General features: G+C 35.1%; 1 protein-coding gene across 1 annotated transcript in view; it reads right to left on the bottom strand.

Annotated features, from left to right (window-relative positions):
• LOC150084650 (papilin-like) overlaps positions 1-23,726 on the bottom strand; it is a 967,274-nt gene that overhangs the window by 74,525 nt on the left and 869,023 nt on the right. The window contains exons 33-34 of the mRNA XM_090376529.1: positions 11,958-12,048; positions 1,765-1,800 (exon numbers count right to left, since the gene is read on the bottom strand). Coding sequence (XP_090232655.1) covers positions 1,765-1,800; positions 11,958-12,048 — 127 coding nt within the window. The remainder of the gene's footprint in view (positions 1-1,764; positions 1,801-11,957; positions 12,049-23,726) is intronic.

Here is a 23,726-nt window from a genome sequence, read left to right as displayed (position 1 = left end):
TTCACATTCCTTTAGATGTTACCTACCTCCCCTAAACATTTGTACCAATAGTTTTGAGACACCCTGTATATATAAAGAATCTTTTTTTTCTTTGGTTAATCTTTAGAACAAGGTGTGCACTCCAGTCTATTTGGTTAAACTGTAGTGCAGGTGAACCGTGTTTTTTTTTTAATAGACTAATATTCAGCTAGTTAAAAAAGGTTAGGTTAGTTTATGCCACTAATTCGAGACAGATTCAAGTGAAAAACGGTGTCCATAATCTTTAGTGTGTGGTATCGTATATGATCACAGTTTTTTTGCTTGAATCTGCCCCGAATTAGTGGCGTAAACTAATCTAACATTTTTTCACTAGCCAAATATTAGTCTATTAAAAAAAACCACAGTTCACCAGCACCCCAATTCACCATAGTTTAACTGATTAGACTAAAGTGCACATCCCGTTCTAAAATTAGCTCTTTCTTTTTCTATTGTTTTCTAACCTAACCATTAAGGTTATGTTAGGAAATAACAGGAAAAGAAAGAAAGAAAAATTCTTAATATATATATGTATCATAATGTCAATTGATCATTTTATGCTATGATGTTATCATCTGTTGTGTTTACGCATCAATGAGTACAACTGTCATGCTTACATGTCAATCAATATATTGTTCTCGACTTCTGCTCCAGACCGATAGCATGCATCGCCTGTTTACTGAACATGCAGCATGAAACTACAGTAGTGGTAAACCAGTTGTTCTGGTGAGTTTGCCATGGTTCTCGTGTTGGCGTTCTTTACCTTAGTCCATTTATTTATTTTCAAATAAAAGTTTCTTATTTTCATCTTATCTGTTGGTGCATCATGTTTATGAAGTTTTGACAATAACCTGGAAGGATATACTTCATATAGGAATTAAAGTTAACCAAGTAAAGAATTTGAAAAGCTGAATAAATGATGAGTGTATTGGTAGCCTGCTCTGTTAGTAGCACTGAGAATGCTTCATCAGCTGTGGTAACCAGTTGTTTCAGAAAGTACAGAGAACACAGTATGTTCTATAATCAGTGGGCATCATTTGCCTGTCTTCTTTTTTGCCAATTTCTCTATATAATTAACTTTTATTCCCTTATGTAAGGTATGTGCTTGGGACATCAGCCAAAAATTTTCATGCAGGATGTACACCACTACTTTCCACAGGTGTACAGAGAATACAGAACATATACAGATACATCCTATTGAAATCATTTCACATCCAAAAGACAGCCACATTTTCCAGTAGATGATATTACTAAGGTTTCACACAACGAAGTACAGTATGAGCCTCAAGTTAAAAAGAAAGCCTGTTTGCCTTCAAGATTGCTCACATTTCAGGTTTACAGATCATACAGGAATTTATTTCTATATACTATAGAAACTATATATTCCTATATGCTATATATTTTTCACTTACCAGTGAAAAACTTTTTTATTCCTTGACTTTATTTCATGATTTATAGTTACATGTTTGATTGACATGTAATTGTAAGTCATGAATATGAACAAATGATGAGAGACATCCGACTGATTCATTAACATGATTTTATTTATCGATAAATGAGTGCATAGCAGAGAAGTAACTTGACTGAGTTTTGGGTGCACAGTTTCCAAATAAAAACATAATGTTGTTTTTATAATTTATTTATTTCAAATATTTTATTATTTATTTCTTATTGTTTCACTCTAACCAGCTGCTAATTGCAACCAGTTAGAGTAAAACAATAAGAAACATTGGTTGAAAATATCCTTACCTCTGAAAGGTTCTGGAGTTGTGGAAACTTCTTTGTCTAGAATTAAAAAAAAGAAAAAGAAAAAAAAGAACATTTGTTAGAAACTAGTTTCAAATTATATCATAATAAATATCCCAAAGACACAAGTGCATAAAACACATCATATGATATTCAATACACTTATCTGATTATCAAGTTCACTACACTTATCTGTAGTTTCAATTCATATTTAGCTGCAAATGATATGTTGTACCTAATGTTCGTTCACAATAATGATAAAATGTTGTTGACTGAGCAGTGTACCAACAGCAAATTTTTGTGTAGTGTTAAAATATAGAGTTCACAAGTGAAATTATTATAGCAAACATATGTTGAGGATTCTTTCTTCTAGGATGGAAGACAAGAAAAGGCATTACTATATTTGAATTAGTCTGAATTAATACCAATAAAGTGTTTTTTTTTTTTTTTTTACTGCCGGAGAGTGTCCCCTGCAGGGTTTAGACCACTAATGTACCTAGTAATTTATACTCTATTCATATCTTCAGGAATTATTTTTCAGATCAAAGAGTGGCACTGACAGTGAAACATCTGTAGAAGGAAATAAAGATTTAAAGAGGCTGTTCCCAGCATTCAGTATTGGAACCTGCCACATGGAACATGATTCTGGACAAATTTTTAGATTATGGCATGGAAGAAGTCACATAATAGATATTCTAAAAATCCATGTCATCAACATTTTGTTGATGACATGGATTTTTTTTATTGTACAGAGCCATAATAGGATAAGTTGATGACATGGTTTTTTTATTGTGTGGAGAACAGTATTCAATTTTGAAGCAAACTGAATACTCTGCTCCTAATGCAATGAATGTTCTCAGAGAATGGTCTGAATCTCATAAAACTGAGCAAAACTGTGTCAATGTTATTAAAAGGTAATATCTCTCTTACTCAACCCCCAGTTGTTAGACTGGAGGTGTCTCTTCAAAATATGTCCACCAGGTTACCAGGTAAGATACCTGGGGTTGTGACATGAAGAGAATTTATATTTTACAGAGCACATTAAATACATGAAAAACAAAATTAACTCTAATGAGCTAAGCTTGGGAAGGTTATCAGAGTTGAATAGGGTATACAAGACTACAGTTTAAATTTACTCTAAAAATCTTTGTCCTGCCTTGACCCATTCCTCCAGAGCTAAGTATACTAGAGGTATAAATAAAGTGAACCCCTTTCTAAAGTGGACAACACCAGATCAGAAGAAAGTGTCCGCTGGACAGAAATGTCCACTTTGCAGAGGTCTGTGTAGCCAGTTTCAATAATTTCAAAAAACGAAATTTACTGTAGCTGTGCACTTTATTCAGAGTTTTTTTTTTTTTTTTTCATTATTATAATTGTATGCATATGTTTCAATTAATTAACTTTTAATAAATAACATGACTTTTAGTAAAAAAAAAATATAAATAGCTTTGTTTGGCATTATCCAAAATGAAAATGAAATTTTCATTTTGGATAATTACATCACTTGCTATTTTTAGTCCATATTCATTGTTTTTGCTCACACAGAATTCTTTTAATATAATAGAATAACCCCACCTTTAAAAGGTCAAAACCCTCCCCTTTTAAATTACTGCATATAGCTCTGCAACAACAGAAAGGAATTCCATTTCTTAAAAAAGTTAGCATGTAATCAATCAAATGCCCAGGAAAATTTAGACCAGTATACCAATGGGAAATGTGTATACATGAACAAACTTCATATGTAGCCTCTTAAACAACCACCATTTCTCACTGCCAAGTTAAAGCGGTACATAATGGCGCAGGAAAACTGTCATCATCTCTCGGTCAAAAATCTGGACTCTGCTGTCACTAAAGCAATTATGAAAGTAATGTGAAGCATCACATGGCATTTTTATTGAATGTACAGGAATAATTTACAGGTTATTTACAAAACTAAAACATTATTGTGTGAATGCCTAAAACATTATAGGGTACATTAATCAAATCTGAAACCCCTTCCAAGTGATAGAAGCTACTTTTAAGTTTTTATTTACCAGTTAATCTGCTGCAGATGGCAACATAATTGCAACACTCTAATCATAGAGAAATTTACCAACAAAATACTCTTGGTTTTGTCACTGATTAATGGCTTCTGTATGTCTTGTATGATTTCATGCTCAGAAGGTAATGTAATATATTAAACACTATTGACATTGATGTGTTAAGCTTATGAGTGGCATGTCATATGGATTTTCCTGGGCCTCATGTAAAACTTCTTTGAACCAGCTCCGCTGCTTTTGTTTGGCCAGGATGATGCACAAGGCTGCCTTTATGAATTTTCTGTACCACTGCAGAACTATAGGTCTACTTGATTTCTTCATAAACCATGTTCAAAACTTACAGATAACAGTAGAGGCATACTGCAGCTCATTGAATGAAAGTCCGCATTGTGCCTGCTTTCTCATGGTTGGTAAATTCCATGATTGCATTTTAGCAATATGTTGCCAGCTATTGTAGATTATGCTTTTCTGATCAGTGAGTAAAAAAAATCCTCATATCATCTGGAAATGATAGAGTTTCAGATCTGTCTCATGTACCTATTCACACAATAATATTTTCATTTTGTAAAGGAAGTTTATGGAAAATAAAATTCCTCATGAGCTGATTGATTGGTCTGTTTGTAAACTTTTTTTTTTTTTTTTTTTTAATTTTGGAAACAGCATTTCTAAGTGTGGCAATTTTATTGCCTTGCTAAGTGACATGCAACAGTGAAACTGCATTGACAGCCCAAATAAATTTGTAAACATTCCTTACCAGAAATGGTGAGTTTGGTATTAAGACGATGAGTAATTCATAGCCATCACAAGCCTTTAATTAGTATCACTGTAATGACCTTGACCTTCACTTGCCTTTATTACAAAAGCCAACAAAATGCAAATATGTGTTCAGTTACCTTTGAAAATATATGATACCAAAAAATAACACCTATTAAAGTGTCCATGTCTGTATTAGGGGGCGTAAATTTTGGAGAGGTTATCTAATGTGTAATTTCCAACACTTTTGGCTGGAACCCAAGCCTGAGTCTGTGTCTTTTTTAGAGAGGTTCCAATTAAGGGAGGTTTTTCACTATATTATTATTAAGAATTATTTGTCATAGTAAATTATTCTTAATCAGAGAAATTTGCCCTTCTGGGCATAGTCTGTGCCCATTGAACTGTTTCTACAAATGCAAATAACTATCAGGTTTTGTCTGAAAAATTGCACTACTTGACAAAATTTTTTTTTGTCATACCTCTATCAATGATATTGATGAAGGCATATCAGACTTAATGTCCAAGTTTTCAGAAATCTTTTTTTTTTGTGGATTTATTGAATAACTGTTTTCTACAGTAACATGTTAGAGAGATAACAAGAGAGAGTAATACTGGATCTGAATACACTACCCATCAAATTTTTTTTTTTTCGTCATACCTCTGGAACAAAATTTGGTTATTCTGAACAAAAGTAATGTTCTGATTATGAAAATATCAACTTTTACTTCTGTCATGTCTACATCCAAAGATATACACATTTTTTAAATTCCTTGTTTTTATACTTATTACACAGAATATATGTTACTTAGACATGTTTCCCACTCAATGATTTCCTTTTATACTCCAGATTGCTTTCCCGTTTAAGGAACCAACAGTAATCTCCCATCATGGAAGAGTCCCAGCGACCTTGATATCATTTTTCCATTGCAGATACATCTTGGTGGAAGCGCTCTCCTTGTTCATTACTGACATCTGCTAAGTTTTCAGGAAAGAAATCCAGATGGGAATGAAGGAAATGCATTTTCAATGACATTCAGTACCCCATGTTCTTGTAACATTTCAGCAAGTTTGTCACCAGTTGCTCATAGTTCTCTTCTTTTCTCTTTCTGAGAAATCTATTTTCCACAGCCTTGAAAAATCTCCACGCAGCCAGTTCAACATCATTCAGATTTCTTTGAAATTCTTCATCTTTTAGGAGCTTTCTAATTTGAGAACCTATGAAAATTCCTTCCTTCAGCTTTGCATGAGATAAATTTGGAAACATTTTCAGCAAATATGCAAATCCTCTGCTTTCTTTATCCAGTGCCTTAGTGAAATTCTTAATCAATCCAAGCTTCATGTGTAAAGGGAGAAAAAAAGCCTTTTGTGGATCAACCAATGGAACATACTTTACATTTTTTGCCATTCATCTCTCTTGTCCCAGTGTTGTATGACAGTGTTTCGCTGTTTCACAACTAATCCACAAACACAGGAAACAACAGTATTTAGTGAAACCACCTTGCAACCCAACCAGCAGTCCAATCACTTTGAGATCACCACAAATATTCCAACAATAGTCATTGTAATGTATAGCAGCAAGAATCTGGGACATACTATCATAAGTTTCTTTCAGGCCAACAGCATCAACAAGAGGAATTGATGGTAAAGTATTTCCATTATGAAGCAATACTGCTTTCAAACTTAGCTTTGAGGCATAAACGAACAAATGCCATTCAGAGATATTGTGATCAATGTTCAGTTCGTGCATAAGATCAGTGATGTCTTTGCAGACACACATGTTGTTTTCCATTGCAAAATATCTTGAAAACTCTTCATTTCGCTTACGTTATATTGTAATGTTTGTATCTTTGGTGAGTTCCACTGTTGTAGTCTGGATTCAAGTAATTCAGCCTTCTCTTTGGGTAAGCCCAAGTCTCTGATCAAGTCGCTTAATTCTTCTTGTTCAATGTAGTGTGGGGCCATTTCTTTTTCTAGCTCATAGTCCAAATCATGCAAAGTACATGGTTCCACAACATCTGGTAAAACGATTTCTTTTGTACCTTCATCATTGCTTCCAATACCTCAAGATTTTGGTGGCACAGGTACTGGCAGCTCTTTACCATGTGGCACTGGCCTAATTGCTGATGGGATATTTGATGCAGTGCTTGCTCTTTTTTCGAAATACCTTTTATTTTTGTCATGCAGAAATAGCAGTTGTCAAAATGATTCTTGGGTTTGTGGCACACCATAGGGAGGGCAAAAGATAATTCTCTCAGCTTGCCATATAACCACAGCCTTAAGTTTGTTGTATAAGTAATACAAGATATATGTGGAGCCCAAATTTTTTTTTTTGGTCACCGATCTTGCAGCCAAAGTACAATGAATATGCAACTTTTTTGGCATTGTATATTTTCTTCCTCTAAGTTTTTGGGGTTAAGTGTCCACAAACATAGCAGAAGTTGTCTGGGTGATTGATGCAAGTTCTGTGCTTTTTCTTCTTGAATTTAACAACGCATTAACCTAAAAACAGTAAAAGCAATTGGTAAATTTGAATAGAAGGTGAATTCTTGTTGCATTATTTATCATACACTATATATTGAACAGTTGAATGGTGTAATAAAATTAATAAAAATACTGACTTGTCTGGAAAAGTGCATCAAAATATACTATATTACAAGAACAGTATTGATGTACTTGCTTAATTTTAGCCCAATAAACAAAACCAATCAAAAGTTAATAAGTTTAAAAATTGTATTTCAAACAGTAATGATATCTTTGTACAGAATCCAATTATCTATCTATATCTTAAAACTGAGATGTGATAGGAAATTTTTATGATTGATTTTAAATTCTATACATAAAACTTGACCAGAAACAACCATTGATTTGCTGGAGGTAAAAATCATGTTGGGTAGTGTTATCAAACTGACCAGCTTATTAGAACAGGTCTGACAAGTCCCACTAAGTAAGGCACCTCATTAGAGATCTTGACGGTCAGGTTGTGGTAGTCAGCACAGTCAGCCATGAAAATCTCCATATCAGTCATGTCAAGAGGCATTTGAATGGTGAATTAATTAAAATATGGCAGAGTTACTGGAAAAAATCTGACAAAGAAAAAGAGACTTTTTTTTCCCTTCTTTTCTCTTGTCACTATAGTTAGTTATAGAAACAAGCCATGATTGCAGTTTGGGATATATGATTATTTTCTAATGACTGGGCATGGCCCAAAACTCAAGTTAAGTAGAGTGGGCACAGTAACTGATGATAGATACCCTTGCAGAGAACCAGAATCCGACTTCAATGTTATGCTCTACAGTGACAACTATGTAGATCTGCAAATTTAGCTTATGCTTTAAACAATTTGAAAATTTTATTCTCACACAGAACCTACTTTTAAGTATTTTAAGGTTCTTTAAGAAAGGTAATCTAAAGGAAAGCTCAATTAGTTAGATGGTTGAGCATCTGCCTCCATGATGGCAGGGAAGGTAACCTGATGCATTGGATAACAATATTCCCTGCCCAGGGGCTAAGAGGTACAAAGCTCTCCTAAGAATGACTTGACTCTTAATATTTCAAATTGTGTTAAATTGTACTGAATTGAGCTAGAATTTTATACTCACTTTATTAACAGTTTATTTTCATATTTTGTCTTATTTATTATACAAGATTTTTATACAAATAATAAATATAGATTATAAAATTTTAAGAGTTATGTGCATATGGACCTCTTGATCATGTGGCACATTCTATCAACACAAATGAAAGATAATTATGTAGGTCTGTGGGTTTTCTGCATAATTTAGTAAAAATGGCATCACTCTTCAGAGAGATGAGAATATCCAGAAAAGGGAAGAGAGTGGTTGGAATCCACATTAATATAATGGGGTTAATTTGTTAAGGTGGTGTTAAGCAATGTTAAGTGAATAGAGCTACTGATTCAGTTGGACACGAAGCTCTCCACCAGAAGTGGGGGAGGAGAGGAGGGGGGCATTGTCAGTGTGCGCTTTCCGTGCAAGAATTTTTTGTGAAGCACATCATTACCATAGTCCCTTCCACCAACTCACTGGATTTAGCTTGTGATCCCCCCCCCCCAAGCTAAAAAAGCCCTCTTGAAGGGAAACGTCATTGATACGTAATGACTGAAGAAATTATTCAGAATTTGACACAGGGATTATCAGAAATTCCAAAATAAGCCTCTCAGGAGTGTCCAGAAGTCACAGAAGCACTGGAATGTATATACAGTGTTAAGGAGACTAGTTTGAGAGAGATTCATCTGAAAAACAGAAAAGCTTCATCATTTCCAAAGTATTATTTCAGTCCCCAAACTTTTGATCATACACACATCTCTGAGAAGTGGAGCAATTATGGAATCCCTAAAATGTCACATTCAGGTAATTATTTGTACCTTTCAGTTCATTTGTCAGCATAGATATCCGTATATGAATATAGGATTTGCTGTATCAATATTAGTTTTCCACTGCTACAATAAATACTCCACATGTAATTGAGAGAACCTATTTTATTCATTAGTTCCAACCTCTACATGATGTTGCTTAGATCACATTTCAGATTTTCATTAGCCTGGCAGAGGGATTCAGATGGCTCTGGCATTTATATTAAATATAAATGTCAATACTATAAGCTTTTAATGTATATCAGCACCTGGCAGACCATGTAAACTCATGTTACTTATTTCTATGCAAGTTCTTACAGGTTAAACCTTTAAATGTTTATGTTACTTTTAATAATATTATAATGGGAGAGCATGCTTTAATTGGCCAGAAGTCCTAGTCGGGGAAACCAGTTATAAGTTATATATATTATTTCATATGGAAAAGCTCTTCCTTAGAACAGATTGAGTCAGAATTCTGCTTTGGAGCAATTAAGAGTGCTTACAAGGAACAATTGTATATTGTGTCTGGTGTATTATTTCATATATATGCACCTAAATGTATCTGCTTTATTCCTTCAAGAAATATTGGAGGGAGATTTCCAAATCTAGAATCTTTCTGATATTCATCAGCAGTCAGAGTGCTATGAGAATTCTTTCTCTTTACATTTTTGGAGCTATTGTGCAATTGCATGAGGTTCTCTTAATATTTTAAAAAAAGAAACACCAGTGTATTTTGGCTTTTCAAATAAAAAAAAAAAGTATTTAGTAAATATATATATATATACACACACACTGGTTTTCAAAGAAAGTGCCTCACCCCTTAAAATTGTAATTGTCATCTGAATAACATAAATATATAGCAATATTTCTTACAGATTACACAAGATAAGATTGACATGCATGGGTGATGACGTAATATTGCATCAACTGTTATTTTCAGCCATATAAGCACGCTCTGCAAGAGTTGCAGTCATTCCTTGCTTGTGTCAGGATGGTGAGTTACATGCAGTTGATGCCAGGATAAAAGAGTGCTACTGTTACTGTACATGAAGAAGGATGTTCTTCCCATCATATTGCTTATAGAGTGTATTGTAATCAGTCGATAGTGAGTAAATTTCTTGCCAAAATACTGGTTCTGCTGATAGGAAAAAAGGAACCGGATGTAAATGAGTCTCTATGTCAAAACAGGACTGCGTTTTGAAGTGCTTATGCGTTAAAAACCGTAAAGCTTCTTTGTCTGAGCTGAAAGGAGAATAGGAAGAACATACAGGAGTGGTAGCAAGTGCAATAACAGTCAGAAGATGCCTCTTCAGAAATGGATTTGTAGCCAGTTGTCCTAAGAAGAAGCCCCTCCTCACACAAAAAATGAAAAAGTCCTGATTAATTTGGTGTAAGGAGCATGTCAAATGGACCCCCAAGCAGTGGAAGTCAGTCATTATCTCGGATGAGAATAAATTCAACCTGCATGGCTCTAATAGGAGACAAACAATTCACTGTAGATGTGGTGAAGAATACCATCCAGACTGTATGGTGTCTAGGTTGAAATTCCCTACCAACCAAATGATATGGGGGTGCATTTCGTATCCCGGAGTAGGTCACCTGCAGTTTATAAAAGGTTCCGTAAATGCCAACGGATACCTGGCTATATTGGAAGGCAAATTGCTACCAACTTTTAGAGACCATTTCAACCTGCCAAGTAACTGCATCTTTCAGAATGACTCTGCTCCTTGTCATTGGGTGAAAAGTGCAAGTAGGCACTTCTGTAGTTACTTTAGCTTCATTTCTGCATTTGAGGTTTGACAGTAATGTGTTTACATTTGTTATAGGTAAAAAAATGGTTGGAAGAACGGTCCATTATCCATGAAGAAGGATGTTCCATTTAACTCTTAGCTGGCCAAGAAACAGCGCAGACCTGAATCCTATAGAGAACTGTTGGCATTGTGTGGAATCTGCAGTTGCCAGAAAGAAACAAAAGACCCTTTGTGAACTTCAGGAAGCCATAATTCATGTTTGGAACGACGAACTCTCAATTGATCTTCAGAAATTGATCTTGTCAATGCCTTGACTATTTAGTTGAACTGCCTCAAGATCAGAGGCGGTTCAACTAAATATTAGTTTGCACCTGGTGAACTTTTCATTTTGTTTTCCATTTAAAATGATGAACTGAAGCAAACTGAGGGCTTCTGATAACATTTCAGTCATAATTGTTGTGTTTACCAAAAAACTTGTATAAAGATTGCAAATGCTCATTTTGAAATATTTTGAGAGAACCTGTCAAATATTACTTAGCTTTACCTTAACTATTAATAAATATCTTTTGTTTATATTTGTGATGCTAGTCATTAATGTAACTTACCATTGCGAAAAAGGGTTGGAAATGTGAAATTCCTAGGTGATGCACTTTCTTTGATGCACCAGCATATATACCAAATATATAGTCTTCTAATATATTCCAAATTTCAGGAAGATTAAATATCTTCATAAATAAATAAATATAGTGGAACCTCAAACTTGCCCCATGCATATTTCCTTAAAATTACAAAATCCAGATATTTAAGTGCAATATTGCCAACTTTCTTTTGGTTATTGAACTCTAAACCCATTCACAGTACTTCAGTAATCTAGATTCTAAGAATTCCACATTTAGCATAAAAAAAAAAAAAAAAACAAGGGTCATGCAATAATATTTTATTTAGTTACATTTATTTTCAAATTTCGATGCAACTATTTGTAAAGGTTCAGATTCTAACGGTTTATGTCATGTTAGATTCTAACAGTATCCTCTGAATAATATATAATATGAGTCCACACAATAACCTAATACTGGAAACTGAAATAAAAATTTGGGTTCACCTTATGTTAAAAATAATAATAATAATAAAAAAACAACTGAATTTAGTTTTTTTTTTTTTTTTAACTGAAGCATATATAGCTTAAATAACCAAAATAGTTGATAATTAAATTTTTATTTTAATGCATAATTTTAATTTTTGAATTTAACATGAACAAATTATAAAATTGGGTGCACTTACAAAGATGACAAAGGGACTGATAGCGTAGTTCCCCATTTATATTATGATATGTTTGTACAACACACTGTGTATTATTAGGACAACTCAGACTCTGTTAGGAAATAAAAACACAAAATCTTTTTAATAATAGCAAAAAATAAAATATTCCTACTACAACAGATGCTCTAAGTTTCTATTGGGCATCACAATAAATAACTACATTCTATAATTTACAATACACAAAAATATCACCCATTCATTTTGTATATTTACAATATACAAAAAAAATCAGCCACATATAAAAAATCTGACAGTCAAGGAGGTTTGAAAATCAAAGACATAAAAATCAAAATTTATACTTGTTTTCAATTGTGAATGTTTAGGTTGTCTAAGTGGTAGAATTGATGAAATTTAAAATGGAAACATAATAAAATTACCTTATCATGTCATTGTGAGTAGGGTACGAATTCTTGTAATTCTATCCTACAAGAATTTTAAAAATTTTATACTGTCTTGGTTTCCCCTCCCCAAAATCAGTATTAGTATTAGAGTGACAGAATAGTGCAAGTAAGCAAAGCTAATGTAGCATCTGCAGTCAAAAAATAAAATAAAATAAATAAATAAAAATAAAAATTAATTCAAAACAATACACTGCAGTCTTTTTTTTTTTTTTTCTTTCAGTACTCATACAATAAATTAGAATTTATTTGTTAAGGAAATTCCAATTCCTCATCAAGTTCATTATTTACATTTTACATCATTGTTACTTCAGTTCTTCCTACCAAAAAAAGAAGGGGGAGTTCCCTATTTTTACAAAAAAAAAAAAAAAATAAATAAAATAATTACTATTATTTTACCTTAAACTCTGAGTTAGGAGCATGGTTCAATGAGAACCCGGACAATATTTCTGCAATTTGTGCTCTTCATCTATTCTCTACACAGCCAAAACTGCTGATAGTTGTTTTTGAAAATGTTTTCTTTGATTTTGACAGTGAAAATTCCACAAATCTTAATCATTGCATAATTAGGAAAAATTCACATATTAAGTAAAAACAAATTATATGAATGTGTTGACTGGCATTTTTCACTTACAGTTATTGATAGCAAGCTGGCTTTACTACTGCACACTTTCCTCTAATTGTTAATGCTCTCTGGCTTCATGACCTTGCGGTATCATCTGGAACCAAACTGTTGATGCATGTGCATCATGTTTCATGCAGTGGGCACTCCTGTTACTGACAGGCTAGTGTCCAACTGCAAGCATTTGCTAAAGGGAGTTTTCATTCAAAAATTAATTCAAAATATATATTATTAATATAAAAAATGGACTTTTTACAGTTTTGTTCAGAACAGATTGAAAATATGGTTGGCATCAAAAAAGGGAACAAATTGAATTATTTTTTGCTGATTTTTTCAAATGTAGCTATGTGAGAGTTGAAGTGATCCCACATGCTTGGAGGAAGAAAATTCTTCTTGTGCTTGCTGATGAATTAAATACAGAGAGCAAGAATCTTTATTTTATAATAATTAATTTATTGAAAAGTTATTAAGTTATTTCCTTATCAATGTTTTCATTTTGAATATTAGATAAATTTTTCTTGCTCTGAAATCAACTTTTGCTATAACCTAGATATATATATATATATATATACCTCAATATACATATACATATATATAACCTCATTGACAATGTTAAATATAACGTTCAAATTGAGAAAGGACAGTTGGAACAGATGTTCAGAAATTTGCCTTTAGCCAGCGGGTGGTTGATTGCTGGAACAAACTTTCATCTGTCTTTGTGGAAGTTGATAGTTTAAATAAATTCAAGGAAGAACTGGACAAACCTTTAGAGTGAATGGTTGTGTGAATGGAATTTTTTTTTTTTTTTTTTTCCTGGTTGATGCTGTATAAGCATGCTTTCCTGCATGCCTCTACTAATGCTAATATGTCTCTTTCCATTTTGTTTAGAATTCTAGGAAGTTCAAAAAGTAACTTTGATTCCTTAAGTTATAGGTTAAATCTACTGTATCACCTATCTATTCAAAATTCTTTTTAAATTTTTAAATAATTAAATTATAATTCATTTTTTGAATTGGCCACAATATTTTGTATTTAATTTAATTTGACTTAATTTGTATTTAATTCAATTTCACTTAATTTGTATTTAATTTAATTTATATTTAATTCTGAAGAAGACATCACCTGTCTTCTTCTCTCAATATCATTACAAATAATTTCATAATTAATTTAAGTAAACTATAATAAGATTGTTTATTATGCTAAACACTGTTAAGTGTGCTCTTGCCCAAACATTTAATATAATAAAAGATAAATACAAAATTATAATTTGCTATATAAGGAGTAGTCTATCTTATAAATAGCAATGCTTAGAAATAAACTCTATACTTTTACATCTGCATTCTCTAGAGTTTTTCAAGTGTAAACATCTTTATGGATTGCATTTAATTAAGGTCTAATATTCAAAGATGAATGTGGTACATTAATTATTATGTAACCATTTTAACATTATGAAGTCTTATTGTAAACCTGAAGCAAGTTTCCTTAAATCCAATTGTGTACAATATGATGTCATCAACATACATTTTAAGGAATACATTTTTCATAGTATGAAATCATTAAGAATGTGTTATATAAAATGGGACCTGCATGTATTTGCTGGGGAAATTCCCTCTTGTTATATTAAATAGTCTCCCTTTGATACATTTTGCCTCTTATATCCATATTTCAAGAGTCCATTTCAATAAAGTGATATCTATTACTTTGCTTCTATTATAAGCTTTAATAAGGCCCACACATAATATAACATTATTATTATATTGCTAACCTTCAGGATAGCAATCACTCTTTTCTGTTGCTCGATGAGGTCTATCAGGCCCCATCCTCCTCCTTTCCAAGCAATTGTCAATCTCTCCATGGCTGGCTGACTTTGGGTGGCGGCTCTTGGTCATCATTGTCCTTGTCTTTTTCATGATATCCTCCAGCTCGGTGTTAGTCCAATCTATGACCCCGAAGGAGTATGTTAGCACTGGGACTGAATAGGTGTTTATGGTGTTTATGGCTTTAACTGTGTTCCCTCCATTCAGCTTTGCTTTCAGCAGGTTTCTGAGTCTCTGATGGTGTTTTCCAGTCAGGAAGGCCTTAATTTCCTTGTGCTGTAACTACTGAGCCTGCATCATCCCAAAGTATTTGCAGGCCTCTCCTTCTGCCATGGCTTCAATCTCTTTACCAGTCTGCAGCTGGTAGTTTCGATTGACTAATTTTCCCTGGTGCAACCAAATTCCATCCTAATATCATTCCTGAATTCTTCGGTGATCTGGAGTAGTCGCTGGAGGTGCTTCTTGGTCCCCGCCTAGAGCTTAATGTCATCCATGTAAATCAGGTGGGTGAGGGTGTACAGGTTCTTCCTTCCTTCTTTGAGGTTATATCCATACTCGCTACTGTTCAGCATGATGGATAGCAGGTTAAGTGCTAGACAGAACTATAATGGGCTCAGGGCATCTCCCTGAAAGATTCCTCTCCTGATGGGGATTGGCCTGGTGTGATGTAGACCTTAATGGTGGTACTCCATTTCGCCATTGTTTCACCTAGGAAATTTGTCACTATTGGATTGACTTTGTAGATGTTCAGCGCCTCTGTTAGCCAGCTATGAGGCATAGAGTCGAAGGCCTTGTGGTAATCGATGTAGGCTGTGTACATGTTGTGGCGCTTCTTGTAGATTTGCTCCATAACTGCGGCATCTATGGTTAATTTCTCCTTGCATCCTTTGCTCAGCCGCTTGCATCCTTTCTGCTGTTCGGCCACTATGTTCTGGCTCTCCAGAACATAGTGGCCGAACTCTGATATCTTCCTGGTTATGCAGCTGCTCAGGATCTTGTACATTGTTGGGAGGTTGGCCTATATTTCATCAGGTTTCTTGTATCTTCATCTTTAGGCTTCAGATATGTGATTCCTTGAGTGAGAAACTTCAGGATTGTCTCTGAGTGCCTTATCATTTGGGTGAACTGCTTTGGCAGTTGCTTGTGTGTGCAAGTGAGCTTCTTGTACCAGTAGTTGTGGACGTTATCTATTCCTGGAGTTTGCCAGTTGTGAGAGTTCTTGATCATCTGTTTTTCTTCTTCACAAATCTCCCACCACAAATCTCAATCCTTGATTTCCTTGAGTTCTAGTTCTATCCAGGGGGGGATCGGCTGTTATGTCTTACTTCCCTGCTCCAAGATTGCAGGAGCTACTAGGTTCTTCGTGATGATGGTCCTTCTCTGGTCTGTTATTCGCTGTTTGGTGACCTGAATATCCAGGAATCGTTTCAACCACTTGGTATGTAGTCTCGCCCTGTAAGATGTCATATCGGTCTCCAGCTTCGTTATTTCATATTATGCTTGCATGATGTACATATTCATTTCGATGCTCCACTTCAAGCGTTGACATTTTTTCCCTTCCTGGGTGGTCACTAGCGCAGTTGTGCAGGAAGCACTTCCAGTTGGTGGGGCTGGATGGTCTTGCCCTTCTCTTGTGGTAGCCATATGGGGGACAGCTGCACTTGCTCCACTGTCTTCCTCATGAGACCGTCTGTGATTTTTCGAACCGATCCCTCTGCTTAAGGCCTGAACGCAACTGACTTTATCCTACGCCACACTCGATGCAGTATGATTAATATTTCTCTGCAACATCATCCATCTATGGAGGTGGTCCTTCTCTTATTATGATTATTATCATTATTGTTGCTCTTATATTATTTCTCCCTGATTGGGGGATTACACTCCATGACGGGTACTGCTACTAAGTACACAGGGTGGTTATAATGTCTGGTGTTACTGTTGGTGGAGGAAATTTCTGACTATTCTACAGGTGTTCAGGATTGCGACTTTCTGGAGTTCCTTGTAGGTGTTCTCAGGAATTATTTTAATTATTATCAGTTGTTCATTTTGTTTCTTAAATTCTTATAATTTTCATAACAAACCATGACTGGGCAATTTCTGAGCTGTTTACCCCTTGGTATTATGAGCTTTTTTTATATTAGTCATCCAAGCTTTATATGTCCTTGTTCTTCTATGTATTGTTTGTAAAGGATAAAGTAAAGTTAATTCATCATCATATTTTGAAATCCTCAAATTATTAATTGTTTTCAATGTTTTATTATAGAATTCATTTAAATATATAGGTTTATTTTTTGTTCATTTGTAAGTAAATTTTATTTTTGAATAAATCTGTTGACAGTAGAGCCCTTTTAAAAATCTGACCGATTTCTTGGATATTTTCAGGTTATCACTGTAATGATACTATGATCAGAAATGTTATCAGGTATTATATGGCTGGTATTTATTTGTCAACTAGGTGACAAGAATTTAGTATTTAATTCATAGTTATTACAAAAGAATCCAAGCAGATTACCTACACATTTTCCAATTCTGTTGACAGTAGAGCCCTTTTAAAAATCTGACCGATTTCTTTGATATTTTCAGGTTATCACTGTAATGATACTATGATCAGAAAAGTTATCAGGTATTATATGGCTGGTATTTATTTGTCAACTAGGTGACAAGAATTTAGTATTTAATTCATAGTTATTACAAAAGAATCCAAGCAGATTACCTACACATTTTCCAATTTCTGCTGCCTAGAAGTTCCATAAATTGTAGGCTTGAAACCGTAGGTATTCAACAACAAACAACAGTTAATACAGTAATATCTGTTGCATAATTCAATAAATTCCAATTGAAATTGCCTACTAAAAAAGTTTCAGAATTTGCCACATCTTCATCTTTCAAAAGTATATTTTCTAACTAAAACAAAAAAGGGGACGCCTAAAAAAAAGATAGAGGCACATACTACAGGTACATAATCAAACTCTTTTAATAATTCCACATGATAGATTTCATATAAACTAATGCTACGATCCACTTCTATTCATTAAACAAATACTTAAAATAAATAATAATAATTCTCCTCTCCCTCAACTGACTAAATTTATGCACCCATTTGAACTCTATTAAGTATTCAATATCATTATTCATTACACTAACTTCAGTCAGTACTATACATGAAATACAGTCTCTAAAAGAAGTTAAATAATGTATACAATTGTACCAATTTTTTTAAAGAATTAATATTTAGTATTACTATTTAATATCAGTAGTGTGGCAACTGACATAAGGAAGCAAGATTATAGGTGACATTGGCAAAAAACAAACAAACAAAAAAAAAAAAAAAACACTATTCATGTCATCTGTCTATCGCCTTTGATAATTTGTCTATTTCTTCCTGAATTTATTCCTACTACCTACTTCCCCCAACACCAAATGAAGTTTGTTCCGACAATCAATTAATCACTCTGGCTAAAAGCAAATTTTTGCCCATCTATTCTAAAACCATCCTTTTTCAATTTAAATTTATGCCACCTTTTATGTCATCTGAGCCATTATTAGCATGCCATACACATTCAATTCACGCAATCCACCTAATGCCTTCAAAGCACTTCAATCAGGTCTCTTCTCATGTCAAATTTCCAGATCAATTTGCAGAACTGCAGTCTTTCTCAGCAAGGTAGAACTGCAGTTTTTCTCAGTGTCCCTAAATAATCTTATTGCTTTTCTCTGTGCTTGTTCCAACAGATCCACATCCTTCCTAAAATTAGGTTTCCCAACCTGTATGCAGTACTTAAGATGCAGCCTAACCACTGCCTTATACAATGGGATAATCATCTCGTTGGTGATTATTCCATTGTATAAGGAAGTGGTTAGGCTGCATCTTGAGTACTGCATACTAGTATACCTTCTAGAACACCTCCTGTACATCACTGACAGGAACCCCATGATCTATCTCAGAAGTTTATATACATTGCTTAGAAAACCTCACATCACACTATACAATTATCTCCCACATATTTTTCCCTCCCACCAGCTTGACTCCAGAACCATCCAACTGGTATGTCACCCTATGACTACAGCTTCTCATATATAGCACCTTTCATTTATCAATACTGAACTTTAACTGCCACTTCTCAGCCTATCTGATTAATATTTCTAAGTCATGTTTAAGTAACACACTTTGAATCCTGTGATTAACCACACTGCCAACCTTCACATCATCTGCAAACTTTGACATTAAACTTGAAATCTCTTCACTAATATTGTTATATAAAAGGGCCCAGCACTGGACTCTGCGGAACTCCACTAATAACATTAGTCCAAGAAGCAGTGCCCATTAATAATCACTCGCTGCCTCATGCCACTCAAACATTCCTTTAACCAAAGCAGAAACTTAGCTCTAATGCTACACTACTCCAAATGAGTTTTTCATATGGAACAGTATCTAAAGCTTTGCTGAAATCTAAATCTTTTTTTTTTCCTTCAATTAGTTTATTACTAAGTTCGAGTAGCCAATTAGATTGGCAGATAAAATCTTTCCTTTTCTTTTTCTTTATGCATTCATGGTTTCAATGATTATTGCTCTAAGGCAGTGATTTTCAACAAGGGTGCCACGTAATTTGGGTTTAAGTTACTTAAACTTATTATTTTTTAAAAGTTATATGTTTATTTCATTATAAAATGGTGTACAGTATCTTTTTAATTTTGTGGTGATCTGTAATTGATGTTTACTTAGTACCTCTATATAAAGAATAAAATTATTATATACTGTACAGTCAGTCCTCGTATAGCACGATAGTTGTGTTCCTAGAAACCCTTGTGCAATATAAACAACAGGCCCTATGGGAAAAATAGGGTTAGATGCCGACCACCCAAGATTGAACACACATTTCTAACCAAAACATTACCAAACACAATAAATAATCGTAATAAAATACGTAAGTATTTTATTACAACTATTACATAATAAAATATTGCTAATTCTTTTGCTTCTATCTTAAGCAAACTTGTTTTTTGTTTGATTTTATATCCAAACAGATGATAGCCGTTCCATCTCTTCCAACTCTTTGGAAGAGATGGAACGGCTATTCCGTGTCTTCATGGAAATATGTCTTAATCTAATGGATTTTAATTACACTTTGAGTTGTTCCTGCTATAAAAGTTGTTTTATTTTCTCTGCATTCTTTGTAATTCTCGGCGTTGCCTCATTTAGGCCTGTAGCACGTGCAATATCACATGGTCTTTCATTTCGCTCAAAGCGTTTCACAATTTCATATTTTTTCTCTATCAACAGAGGTGGACTGGCCATAAGCCTTACCAGGGAAACCACGGTGGGTCGGAGGCTGGTGTGATTTTGGCCATAAACACTAGTATGAGTCCACTACAAATTTTCCCGGGTAAGAATTTTTGACCCAGTCCGCCTGTTTATCAATATTGCTTTTCTTTTTCTCTCTGAATCTGTAGTGTCTTCACCAGGATGCTTCCTTTTAACACCTTTTAAGTATATTACTCATTTTTAGGGAATAAAGCACAATTACAAAATGAGGAGGCATGCTTGATACGCATAAACAAAGCTGTGCGCATGTAGCAACTGAATAAACAACACCGTAAAGGCAAAGACAATTCTAGCTCACATTTTACTAAAGCACATTTCTGGGGGTTACTACCATAAAACAATAAAAACAATTTCCAGATGCGTTCCTGCTAGTGGAATCTGTTATAAACTGGTAGTAAACTCGATCTAATTGCATTTGGGATAATACCGATAGCTGGAATTTTACGTTATTATGGTGAAATGCGTTTCCTCTTCACTGATAAAAAAAAACATAAATACATTTTCAGAATCTTCTCTTCATTCCTATCGTGTTGCATTCAGTTGGGGTGATTTCGGTCCGACTGCCATTTCTTGTAAACACAAAGGCGAATCGTGCATAAGCGAATTCGGTTCGTGTTATAAATGATATCGTTCCCCTATTTATAAATCACTGATGAACAAAAGCCGAGAATTAGGGTTGAATTTGAAAGTGTCTGCAATTCTGCCCAGACACGATAGGAGGGAGTATATGATGAGAGCCTTGTCGATCAATTCGGCCCTGGAAAGATTGTGCAAGGCTCAAGGGATAGAATTTTTTTCAGCCTGGACTGTACTTGTTAACAGGAGAGATTGCTTCTACAGGGATGGGATACACTTAAATAGAAAGGGTGCAAGAATATTTGTTGATGGTATCGAGGCAGTGTTAGGTGGGTCGGAAAACTGCTAGCTTGGGGGGGAGACAAAGACCAATAGATTGACAGTAGCCACTGGCAGAGGTGAAAGAGATTCTTGCACTGCTTCTATTAGAATGAGCAGAAGCCTGAAAAACAAGATGCATGGTATTTCAGAGACTGCTGGGAGCCATTGCGGTACAAGTAAACACATGGGTTGTGTTAGGGTAGCTAAGAATAGAAACAGGTGCAGGTATACTTGCGTGTACACCTATGCTAGGAGTTTAGTAAATAAATTTGATGAATTTGAGGTATTGCTCAAAACATCGAAGGCAGATATTGTTGGGATATCAGAGACGTGGTGTCACACAGATATAAGGGATGCAGAACTGCAATTTGGGGAGTACAACGTCTACAGAAAGGATAGATAGGATAGGAAGGGAGGAGGGGTTATGTAGGAGTGTGCTATAGGCCTAATGACTCTGATGAGTATAATAAGGAACTGTACAGGGAAATAGAGTGGGCCAGTAAATCAGAGAGTCTTATAATGGGAGATTTTAATTTCCCAGATATTGACTGGAATTTGGGGGCTGGTTACTCACACACTAGCAGGGCTTTTGTGGATTTATTGGATGATTGTTTTCTACATCAGCATGTTCGGGAGGCAACTAGAGGGAGTAATACTCTTGACTTGATTATCAGCAGTGATTCTTCATGCATTAAGAATCTGCAGATAAATGAACCACTAGGTGGCAGTGATCACAGTGTGCTGAAGTGGGATTTACTCAAGGAGGTAACTACCATTAGGGGTAAAGGGAAGGGGTATTGCTTCCGTAAAGGCGACTACGATGGACTGAGACAGTATTTAAATTCTATACAGTGGGACCAACTGATGATGTTACCAACAGCAAATTCAAAATGGGTGGCATTCAAAGAACTTATCTTGGAAGCTACTAGGCTTTACATACCAACTAAGAAATATTGTTCAAGGTTTAGGCCAAAATGGATGTCAGATGAACTAATGAGGCATATGGCAGAGAAGAAAAATGCATGGGATACTTACAAATTAACACATGACACAGAAGCCTATGATAGATACAAGTTGATATGCAACCAAGTTACAAACAAGGTTAGGCAGGCGAAGGCAGATTACTAGAAATCCTTGGCAAGGGATGCAAAGAAAAACAACAAAGAGTTCTTTACTTATGTAAACTCTAGAAGGAAGGAGATGAATAAGATTGGTCTACTTGATATTGATGGGTCAACTGTTGATGATCCTGCTCAGGTAGCTAACAAACTAAATGAATATTTTGCATCGACATTCACACATGAGGAGTTATTCAGCAAGGGGAATGCCAGAGGTGTATTCAACCCTAGCAGTAAGCTACAGAATCTTGAAATAACTGGGAGTAAAGTGGAGGAGAAACTGTTGAAGATAAACACAAGAAAGGCACCCGGGGTGGATGGGATCTATCCAGTTATATTAAAGGAGGCAGCAAAGGAAGTAAGCAAACCCTTAGCCATAATTATGAGAGCTTCCTTGGACTCAGGGGAGGTACCCATAGACTGGAAATGTGCAAATGTGACCCCAATTCACAAAGGAGGATCAAAGGCTGACACAGGTAATTATAGACCTGTGAGCTTAACTTCTGTTCCAGGAAAATTAATGGAGGCACTGGTTAAAGAAGCACTGCAGGATCATTTAGACAAGACTTCAGTTATAGCTCAGACACAGCATGGTTTTGTTAAGGGGAAGTCTTGCCTGACCAACTTGATTGGATACTATGATGCAGTCACAAAAGAACTGGATGCAGGGAATAACTTTGATATTATATACTTGGATCTTAGAAAGGCTTTTGATACTGTTGCACATGGAAGACTGCTGCACAAATTGGAGCAGTGTGGCATTGGAGGCAAATTGTTGCTATGGATAAAGGGGTGGTTGAGGGGGAGAAGACAGAGGGTGGTAATCAATGGACACTGCTCATCGTGGACTAATGTTATTAGTGGAGTCCCTCAGGGCTCAGTGTTGGGTCCATTATTGTTTTCTGTATTTATAAATGATATTGATGATGGTATATCAAGCTTAATGACCAAGTTTGCAGACGATACAAAGGTTGGCAGGGTTGTCAAGGACACTACTGACACTATGCTGCTGCAACAGGATCTGGAAAGGTTGAGCAGATGGGCTGAGAGGTGGCAAATGAAGTTTAACATTGACAAATGTAAAGTACTACACATGGGAAACAGCAACCCCAGAGCAACGTATCAACTCTGTGGTACTACACTGACAGTGGTAGAGAATGAAAGGGACTTGAGGGTGGTTGTGCAGGCAGATATGAAGTTCTCTGAGCAGTGCAGACGGGCTGCAAGAGTAGCTCATGGAGTATTGTCAATGATATACAGGAATTTTTCCTGCAGGGATAAGGAGGTGATTATTCCATTGTATAAGTCAATGGTCAGGCCACACCTAGAGTACTGTATACAGGTCTGGAGGCCTCATTTCAAGAAGGATGTAGAGCTGCTGGAACGAGTACAGAGAAGGACAAGATTAGTGAATGGAACAAAGGGGTGCTCTTACGAAGAAAGGCTTAAGTTTTGCAAATTACAGTGTCTGGAGACTAGGCACCAGCGAGGTGATCTGATAGAGGTGTATAAAGCCTTGAATGGTTTAAGCATGCTCAATGCTGATGGGATTCTT

This window comes from Mastigoproctus giganteus, chromosome 6 (genome assembly GCF_048544385.1).
Source record: "Mastigoproctus giganteus isolate SK-2022 chromosome 6, ASM4854438v1, whole genome shotgun sequence".
In the NCBI taxonomy this organism is placed as follows: Eukaryota; Metazoa; Arthropoda; class Arachnida; order Uropygi; family Thelyphonidae; genus Mastigoproctus; species Mastigoproctus giganteus.
Note: the sequence above shows the minus strand (reverse complement) of the source record. Positions and strands in the feature narration are given on the sequence as shown.